Here is a 10,048-nt window from a genome sequence, read left to right on the forward strand (position 1 = left end):
AACAACAACAAAATAACAAAAAGCACAGCAGAAAAAAGGTATACCCACACACTCGCAGATCCATTTGCAGGATTGTCCGTATCTTTGTAATTGGTCTTTTTACCTAGACATACTTCTGTGCTATGAGTTACTGCATCTTCAACTGTTTTTGTCTTCTTCTCACTCCATTTTGGGGTGTGGTGTGCTTGTCTTCCCTTGTTGTTTATTCCTTAGTTTATGAACGCACATCCAGGATTTTCTTCATGTGCTCATACACAACATAGGAGATGCTGACAGCAGGAACGACTTTCATGAAGTTGGGTGTGATGCCACGGTACAGGCCGGGTACACCTTCATGTGTCATGATGTATTTGAACTGGCCCACCATGGACAGCTGGGGTTTACCCTCAATGATGGCTACAGGAAGTAGAGGAGAGATAGATTGGGGGCTGGTATGAAAAGCACATGTATTGTTCAATCATTATTAGCAGTAAATTGCTAATAAAAGAAAAACGACATTGTAATAGTTTATTAATCATAGCATATTAAAGTTGTAAAAGAGACCTTGATATTAAATATTTGATTATCATCTCGCCTTTATTTTCCCTTTATGTGTAACATACAATGTCTCGCATTCCATAGTCTGCCATTTTCCTCCTGTCCTCCTATACTTGATACCTAATATTTCTTGAACAGGAAAAAGTAATATAGAAATCAGCAAAATTGCCTTGAATTTACATTTCACCTTGGGCTTGCATACGTGTCCGGATGAGGGCAAGGGGATAGGATGCCAGTTGTCCACACGTGCTGGAGATGGTACCACAACAAAGCAGAACCAAAATACCTGGGTCAGCTGAATCTACACAGTATCTCTGAAGCCAGGTGGTCTTCAGACTCTTAAAGGACAAGCAGAGAGACAGCAGTTAAGGGCATTTCCACGGTCCTGGTACATGCTCACAGAGCAGACTCATGCTGCATATTCTACCCATCTGAAAATAAACTGGGAGTTTCAGTTTCAGTGCTCCATATGCATTGAACTAACTACAAGGCTCCTGCAACTTTTCGGTTTCAATGAAATCTTGGAAACATTTTGACTTGTTAGCACTTAATTTGATTATATAATTATTGCTTTCATTTGTAATAGGTTATAAGTTAAGTTAATAAATAGTTAAGTTATATTGATAATATATATTGTTAAATCCTGCAGAAATGGGTGAGGACCTTTATTGTGGAAGTTAGGGTACGTCAGTGGCATTGTGGGTAGTTAAGTAATGAGAAAAATGATATGTTGTCTTCCACTCCAACAAACAAATGTCATTTCTAGATTTTTCTGGCTTTGAATATACATTTGAAAAACAATGAAACACACCTCATATACAGCCAGATCAATGCCAGCATAGGGGATGATACCCAGTGTATTTGGCAAATAGCCCTTATAGAAAGACAACACCCCCTCTGTCCTCAGGATCTGCCTGGCACAATCAGCCATACCTGAGTACTGCCCCGTCTTTCTTAATGTAAGACGAGTCTTCAACACCTACAGAGAGGGCAGAGGGAGGGAATAGTGTGAAGAACAGGGTGTTCAAGGAAAGCATAGTGAGAAGAAGTCCGGTGCAGACACAAATGCATTTCTCTCTGAAACCCTCCTTAAGAAATACATACGATACAAAACAATACACAGATACAAAACAATACACAGATACAAAACAATACACAGATACAAAACAATACAAATCGGATCAAATTCAATCTCCAACCAGTGAATTTAAGCCTATTTTAGTGAATATAAACCTTACCTTAAAGTGCATTGACACTAAATATTGAAGAAGGAATGGTTGAGGTATTTATCTTAACGCAACCCCCACACAGCAACATACTGACTGACCTCCATGGGGTAGATAAGGGTCTGGGCAGTAGCTCCTGCAAGCGAGCCAGCAACGAACCTCTCCTGTAACTTTAAACTGCCCCCATCTTTACTGCCTCGGATCAGCCACTTGATCTGCAGTCCCAGAAGTGTAAGAAACAGCAGAGGGTAAAGGCATGGAACCAGATGTTGGGATGGCACAGAAGAATGATAAGTAACAGCAACAACTACGCAAAAGTTATACAGGAAGAAATTCTGCAAGTTCTGCTATGCACCAGAATTGCAATGGAGCAAGTGAGTCAGCTTTGTGAAACAACTGATTAGTGTGCACTGACCTGTTCATAGGCCATGAACTTGATGGCAGATTCGGGGGCAATCTTGAGAACGTTGATACCATTGCCCCTCCAAAGTGAGAGAATTCCACCCTCAGAGACCATCCCCCTCAGTCCCGACCAAAAATGAATCCCTCGAGATGTAGAGCCATATACCTTCACATACAAACACAGCCAGATCATCATCTAGGAACAACTATGCAACTATGTCAAAACTAAACCAGTACACTAAACACAGCAGCTCAAGATTTGGTTTATGAGTGGTCACTGTCGGCAACGTTTGTATGAGTGGTTACTGAACATGCACAGTTGTAATCAGTTACTACAGGTTTGTTCCCAACAGCTTCTGTGCGTGTGTTGACTGTCAACATACCCAGGGTGTACCCTGCCTCTCATCGGATAGATGGACAGTTCAATGGATGAGTGTGTGGTTGGGTGGATATTAGACCATGCTGTCGATGAATCATACACACTAAGTGTATTAAATGAGCAATGACCACAAAAACGAATTGCACAAAATTAGCAATGACCAGTGCCCGTGTGTGTGCCTGGTAGAGAGAGTGACAGACTGTGCATATTGGGCATCCAACAGAAGAAATATCACTGACAGTGTTAAACCAAAGCAATACCCTTGGATATACATACATGAATAATCACCAAGTCTAAGGTATTTTTTACAGAATATGAGTAAACAGACCACAAACAAACAACATATTATTTTAACCAATGCTTTTTAGTCAATGCAGTGCTTTTCACGAGGTCACCATCTAGTTGTTGGGTGAGTATGCTTTTTAACTCAGTTTCAAAGTCTTAATATTTAATTTCTATAACAAGCAGTCATGAGCAGAAGTTACTGATAAAGTGGATGGAAATTTTCACATCCTTCGACTAGTGGAATGGAGGACTGATGGAGCCATCAGTACTAAAACCAACCTGAAGGAAAACCTTGATGCGGTCCAGAGGAGCGGTTCCTGTCCGTGACACTGCACCTGCCATCGCTCCTGCAACCAACTGCCTCCAAACGAGACCCAAGCAGCGTTCTCGCTCTGAGAATTCATCTGGCACTGTTGGATGTTCCCCAATATCAAACATCTAAAAACACGGTAGATACAGACTGTACCATGATGTATTAAATAAAACTATAACATATCTAAACATTGCATTACTAAATCATAAACTGGAGCCACAGCTAAATAGATCATGCTTGGGCCTCTTCTTTAGGCTTACCAAGATGCACTGTTGAAAAACATGCAAATGTACATTTGTTTACTCCTATGTTTACTTTAGGTTCTGCATCTGGCTTCTTTCTAACAACCATCTGCTAAATTGTCAGTCATTTAAGCCTCTGAATATGAATGTAAACAACACTGAACAATTTCAATCAGATGTGTAGTCTAGAACATGACTGACATGGGAGTGTTTCCAGTAGTGGGCAATCTCTTCCATGTTGCGGAAAGGGTTGAATAGGAAGTGGTCTCGCCACTCATTCCAGTCGATGGTCATGGTGCCATCCTTGTCCATACTGAACAGAGAAGAGAGAGAGAGAGAGAGAGAGAGAGAATTTGGAATCACCTAATTTACCTCTTTGGACTGTGGGAGGAAGCCAGAGTCACAGGGAGAACATGTAAACTCCACACAGAAAGGCCCTCTGCAGTTGACCACACAGCCACCCCCTCCTCCCACCAATATCAGTACCACACAGCCTCTCTCCACCCCCACCCCATGCCCCACAACATCTCTGCCCCCACCACCACACACTGCACACCTATCTTCAGAACAGAGCAGGTCAGGAAAGAGTTGTGCAGACTCAGCCGAGGTAAGGCTGCAGGTCCCGACGGTGTCAGCCCAAGGGTCCTGAAAGTATGCGCTGCCCAGCTGTGTGGAGTCCTACAGTACATCTGTTAAGGATCCAAGATCGCCGTTTACCGAATGGGGCCTATGCCAAAGAGACTCTTTACATTTCATCTACATTTCATTTACATAATCTGTGAAATAAATAATTTAGTCTTCATGGTCGAAATAACAAACCTGTAAGTCTGCTTATTTCTCTGATCAGAGCACGAGACTTTTTTGATTTCAAATGATTTCTTGGATAGATTTCATATTAAAAAAGCCTTAGGCACATCCAATTTCTGTTTGTAGATAAAAACTCAATCTAAGCTGTATCTGAACACAATTTCAGCTATATCTCCTATTGTAGGTCTCCCTCTCTCTCTCGAATGTACAGTAAATATACACACACATACCTCTGCAATATTCTGGAGGCTTGTTCCACAGTAACCTTCTCTCCAAGGCTGTACAGAGACTGTTGGATCTCCCCAACATCAATTTCACCTGCAAAACAAAGTGTTTTCATTCATTTGACAGTAGTGTTTGTTTATCATATACAAATATAATATTGTGTGCATCAGCCAAAATATGTGTCTGGATGTGTATGTTTATTATGCCCACACCATCATTGTTGTGGTCAACATTGTGGAACATTAGCCAAAGCCGCTTCTCATGTGCCTGTAGGTACTGTGAAAACTCTCGGAAGTCCAGCAAACCATCACGATTGATGTCACTCTCAAGTACAATCTGTCAGAGAGAAATGTGATTCAGCAGCGAGAACAGAGAAGAGTATAGCAATACCAGTGGAGAGAGGGGTGGCAGAGAGGTGTAGGGCACCCAATGTTACATCTTTGTGAAATAGTAATGGGAAGAATCAAGGTTTTGTTTTCTACACATAAACTGACTTTAATTCAAGGGTCTGTTTTAAATTATTCTAAAAGAAAGCAAATGAGCACTGGGACTGAGCATCACTGGAATGTGATAATGGGTCGCTATCCTCTTGCCCTAATAGAAACTCATCTCTGGACAGAATGTAAACTAATCTAAACTTTCATTCACCTCCATCATGCCAAGACTTGGATTTAGGACACCTTTGCAGCCGTTTGTCTCACCTCCTCTGCTTCTCCTCGTTGCAAACCCCAAGCTGCCAATCCAGTTCTAAGCTCGTTGATATCCACCCTGCCATCGTTATTAAGATCCAGTATCTCGAACAGCTCTGCATATCGCTTCTCTCTGTCGGGGTCTTCGTCTAGTCCGCGGCGACGTCGATTGCAAAGCCGAGCCTCTTCTTTACCCATGTGAAAGTGAGACAAACAGTAACTAGAACCTGGTAGATCGTTATAGAAGGAGGACAGAAACAGAGGACGGTAACCACAGCGACCGCAGACTGGAAACAGGATTAATGGTGCGTGCTCGCTTCCTCTGTTGCAAGAACGTTTCCCCCGGGTGCATAGAGCTTAATTAGAACCGGCATTAATCCTCGTGTCACAGTCTATGACGGAGAAATAGAAGCGCTGTCACGGCCGAGGAGCAACGCCGGGAGAGTTCAACCGCAGAAGCACCAGGCATTAAAATGCTTTGTCTATACGAATACTTCATCCAAATATAAACATGTCAAGTTTGAATGTCTACTAGATTCTTTCTCACTAGGACAAATGTTTTAGGATTAATAAAAGGATTACTATTTTGGTGTAACTCCCATGTCAGAAGTTACATCAGTCACAAGTTAACAGTGGGATGTCCAGTAATACTCATGTTTTAGCTCTCATAGATGACTAGCAAATATCAATGAGAATTTTAAATTGTTCAGTCAAGTCAGTACATTGTCAGCTATCAGTCCTTTTTCCATCATAAATGTACAGGTGCAGCTAGATAAATAAGAATATGGTCGTCTTCCCTATGATTGTGTCGCCTACTGAACCAGACTGAGGCACAATTTAAAGCTCAGGAACGTTTGCCGGTGATTTGAGTTCATTAGCTGGTTAGAGTGTGACACCGTGAGTCTGCAATAGTGAACTTTTTTTCCACAATATTCAAATACGACTGAATGAGATACTGAATTTGGGGTTTTCATGAGCTGTAAGCCATAATCATTAACATTTAAACAAATTAAGGCTTGAAATATTTCACTGTGTGTGTAATGAATAAAATATATGAGAGTTTCGCTTTTTGAATTAAATTACCGAAATAAATTAACTTCCGCCATATTCTAATTTATTGACTTGCACCTATATTTATTATGACAAAATCACAATGGTCTACAGGTTAAAAATTTACGATGATTGTGTTGTTCACAGTGTCTGAGTAAATGGAGGCCTCACTAGCTTAATGGATATTAATAGCAGTAATGAGGGATTGGGCACTGTGACGCACAGGAAAGCGCCAAATCAGCATTCATAAGATGTGGGGGGGAGTGGGCACTGACAACACTGTTATAAAGGTGTCATGTCGGTAGGATTGGTCTTTTCAATGTGAATAGGCCCAAATTAAGTCCTGGCCACAACCAAGTGTGGCGAAATCTCAGAGTAAAAATACAAAGATAAAGCTGCAGACAATGTTTGAGTCATACTGTAAGGACTTACTACTTCCTACTAAGAAGTGGATTGAAGAGAATAGTTTTGAATCAGAATTCAGCAATGCAGTTGGCCTGTAGGAGGCATTTCCCCCCTTTTCAGGATAATGGTGATGTTGGCCTCCGTAAGTGGCTTGGGGAGGATTCCGTTTTCCTATTGCCTATGAATCTGCTCTCTTGCCAAGTGCTTAGTATTTACCTGGTTTGTCTCCTGACTCATAAAGGCGTTGTTTTGCAAATTTAAGGCCCTTCTCAGACTGCAAGATTCCAAGGCTATGCCAGAAATATTTAGTTATTTTAGTGCTATTTATCTTCTCTCTGCTGGCAATTGTTTTGACTAATTGTTTTTATTTTTCCATATTTTGTGGCCTTCTGCTGGCTGTATAACAATTAATTACTCCGCGGCAAGCTGATTGAGGTGATCAGAAGAATCTTCTTCAACCTTTAATACTAAAACTGTCTTCAGTTTAGTTACGTTTGTTCAGAATAATTTATTTGGCTGGCCTACTCTTCGTTTATATTTGGTCTAATACGCATACACCTGTTAATAAAACCTTTTTTCATGGAGCATATCCTGTGTGTCATGTCACTTTCCTTTACTCTCACTTACGGCCATATCACCTTAAACACACCCGATCTCGTCCGATCTCAGAGGCAGCAAGGAGGTCCATCTGTCTTTTTAATGCATGCATGAGAAAAATGATGAGGTAAGACTTTCCTATCCATTAAAGTGTTTTTAGAATAGGCTCGGTAAAGGGAAAATCAAATTGTGACATACATGGACTGTTGTCGTCTTTATTCTAACTACCTCTCCATCTTCGTCCAATGTAAGTGAATAACAACAATTTACATACACGTCATGGAGGGTTCCGTGTCTCAGTCGTACCCTGGCACACTACCGCCATCCTGTGGACATTTTGCATAATTTCAGCACAACTCGGGCAATACGTGTAGTTTGGACCTCGTAACATGCCGTAGAGAGAAACAAACGTTGCCTCAGCAACGCCGTAGTCCAAACTATCTACCTCTACGTAGCTATCTGACGGCGTTTAATTATTCCTTCAGATATTCAGATCAATTCCCAGTTCAGTGAATGAAGAAGCGATGGCTACGGGCAGCCCTTCGGTGTTCCTCCTCACGGTTAACGGACAAATCGAAGGAGCGAATGTGAGTTAGCTTAGCAGCTAATGTTTGGGTTAGCAATGTTCGGCTCATCCACGGTGTTTGCTGTGTCGATTTTAACTTTATGTTGCAGTTTCGTGGCTCTTACCAAATCGTGTGGGGTTTTGTGTGTTACAGTTCCCTCAATTTGATGAGTTGTACTGCAAATATTGCTTCGTGTACGGCCACGACTGGGCTCCCACCTCGGTGAGTTGATACTTTTTTAATTAACTTAGTGAGACGTATCCCACAACCAATCATCTGGCGGGCCCAATATAGTGTTTTGTTTACTCGCATGATAGCGAGGAGCCCCAGAGAAGAGAAAGATGATCAGTAGGTGCAGGAAAGATAGCCAAGTGGTGAAGAGCTATAAAAGGTGAAGTAAAGGAGATAAGCTGTTATGTTCAATCCTCTGGTCTACACTCACACTGATACCGACCAACTCAGCTATATCAGCAGAATTTAAGCCAATAGATCTGGATCAATATTTGTATTAGAGATAAATTGTACTTGATAGTCAATCACAAGATAAGAATTTGTCTGAATGTGATTGAATTGAATGTTTTTTCAGAACTTGTCAACCTTCAAGTCTCTCTCTCTCTCTCTCTCTCTCTCTCTCTCTCTCTCTCTCTCTCTCTCTCTCTCTCTCTCTCTCTCTCTCTCTCTCTCTCTCTCTCTCTCTCTCTCTCTCTCTCTCTGCAGGGTTTGGAGGAAGGTATCTCTCAAATTACCTGTAAAGGAAAACCGTCTTCACACAAATTAATATGGAATTTCCCACTGGAAATAACGTTCAAGAGCACAAACCCGTCTGGATGTGAGACACACACACACACACACACAAAATAACGTTTTGATTGTTGATTTGACTGTTACTTCCACTGTTTATCTTGCAGGGCCACAGATTGTGGTGAGTGTGTACGGCCCTGATACATTTGGCAACGATGTGGTGAGGGGCTACGGGGCCACACACATCCCCTTCACACCTGGACAGTCAGTATTATCTCCATCCTTTTCCACCACATCTAACAAAAGACAAAATGTCAAAATGTTGCCTTTTCTTCTACAACTTTCTTCCTGCCCATAGACACTTTCTATTTCCAATCATCCATGCACCTTCACACCATCCCTCTTCATTGTGATGTTGTTTTGTCCTAGACACACCCGAACCATCCCCATGTTTGTTCCTGAGTCCACATCAAGGCTTCAGAAGTTCACAAGGTGGGTGAGATGTGTGAGCAGCTTTGACGACTTGTTTTTGTGTGGTTTTGTTGTTGTAGTGAAGATCACTTGAGTGCTCTTTGATTTGTATTGTTTGATTTGAATGTGTTTTCCTCCTTTAGCTGGCTGCTGGGACGACGGCCAGAGTACACAGACGCTAAAGTGGTGGCCCAGGGTGAAGGGAGAGAAGGTTTGTTGACAGATCTAATAAGTTACTTGGTTAGGTCATATTCTAGTGAATTTTATGAAAATATGGAAAGAATACAAATGGAATCTTAGAACCAATGACCTGCGTCTGAGTTGTGTTGAAAGAGTTTGTGGATTAGTGGGATCTATCACACTCATCATCTATTTAGGGACTGCCTTTTAGATAGATGTACAAGTAAATAGAAAAAATATAGACTTGCATTTAAATCCTTTTTAGTATGTACATGGTGATTCATGAAAAATATTTAGTAAAAATTCAATTATTGATTTCAAAGGCAATACATTTTGATCAATGTTTACTGATAAGTTGTATTTGTGTGTTCCGTGTGTGTGATGCAGTGACACGGGTTTGCTCCCAGGGCTTCGTCTCCCTCTCCTTTAACATTGTGACTAAAGACATGAAGAAACTGGGCTACGACACAATACCCTCAAACCAGCTGAACAGCCACTCGCACTCCTCCTCCAGCTGGTCCCAAGAGGAACAACAGTCTTAACGCCGCCTTCGTTGTTATATTGAACATGTTTAAAGATAGTGTTTAAGATCTTAGATGGTTCATTTAAAGTCATTTTTTTGTTATTCTTTAAATCAAATGTTTAACTCGATTGTATTTCTATGTTTATACACTTTTTATGCATGTAGAGAATTTGAATAATTGCAGGGGTTTTTGAATAAATTTCATATTTGTATAAAAAAGCTCACTGCTGTTTCCAATGTGTCCAGCAAGAAGCAGCAATACATGAATTGTGTACAGTGTGTGTGTATACCTATGGCACAAATGAACTACATGATGTGTGTGATAACATCAGGGGCCACTATGCACACACTAATCCTATAATCTTGTGAATTTGCTGCTTTATTCATACAAGCACACACACACACACACA

At 41.2% G+C, this 10,048-nt stretch overlaps 2 protein-coding genes across 2 annotated transcripts; one reads left to right on the top strand and one right to left on the bottom strand.

Moving 5' to 3' along the window:
- Positions 1-214: 214 nt before the first annotated feature.
- Positions 215-5,303, bottom strand: slc25a23b (solute carrier family 25 member 23b). Its single transcript, XM_076143076.1, has 10 exons — positions 5,118-5,303; positions 4,629-4,752; positions 4,422-4,509; positions 3,586-3,697; positions 3,109-3,267; positions 2,179-2,331; positions 1,865-1,978; positions 1,349-1,516; positions 725-875; positions 215-396 (listed from the first exon to the last, which is right to left on the bottom strand). The coding sequence occupies exons 1-10, from the start codon at positions 5,301-5,303 to the stop codon at positions 215-217; spliced, it is 1,437 nt and encodes a 478-aa protein (XP_075999191.1).
- Positions 5,304-7,554: 2,251 nt separating this feature from the next.
- On the top strand, positions 7,555-9,821 carry b9d1 (B9 protein domain 1). Its single transcript, XM_076142760.1, has 7 exons — positions 7,555-7,744; positions 7,877-7,945; positions 8,441-8,552; positions 8,632-8,728; positions 8,894-8,956; positions 9,079-9,146; positions 9,503-9,821. Exons 1-7 carry the CDS (start codon positions 7,682-7,684, stop codon positions 9,655-9,657), a joined length of 627 nt encoding a protein of 208 aa, XP_075998875.1. The 5' UTR covers positions 7,555-7,681; the 3' UTR covers positions 9,658-9,821.
- The last annotated feature ends 227 nt before the right edge of the window (positions 9,822-10,048 follow it).

Source organism: Genypterus blacodes, unplaced genomic scaffold (genome assembly GCF_046128005.1).
Source record: "Genypterus blacodes isolate CSIRO-AG114 ecotype Tasmania unplaced genomic scaffold, CSIRO-AGI_Gbla_v1 ptg000022l_1, whole genome shotgun sequence".
Classification (NCBI taxonomy): Eukaryota; Metazoa; Chordata; class Actinopteri; order Ophidiiformes; family Ophidiidae; genus Genypterus; species Genypterus blacodes.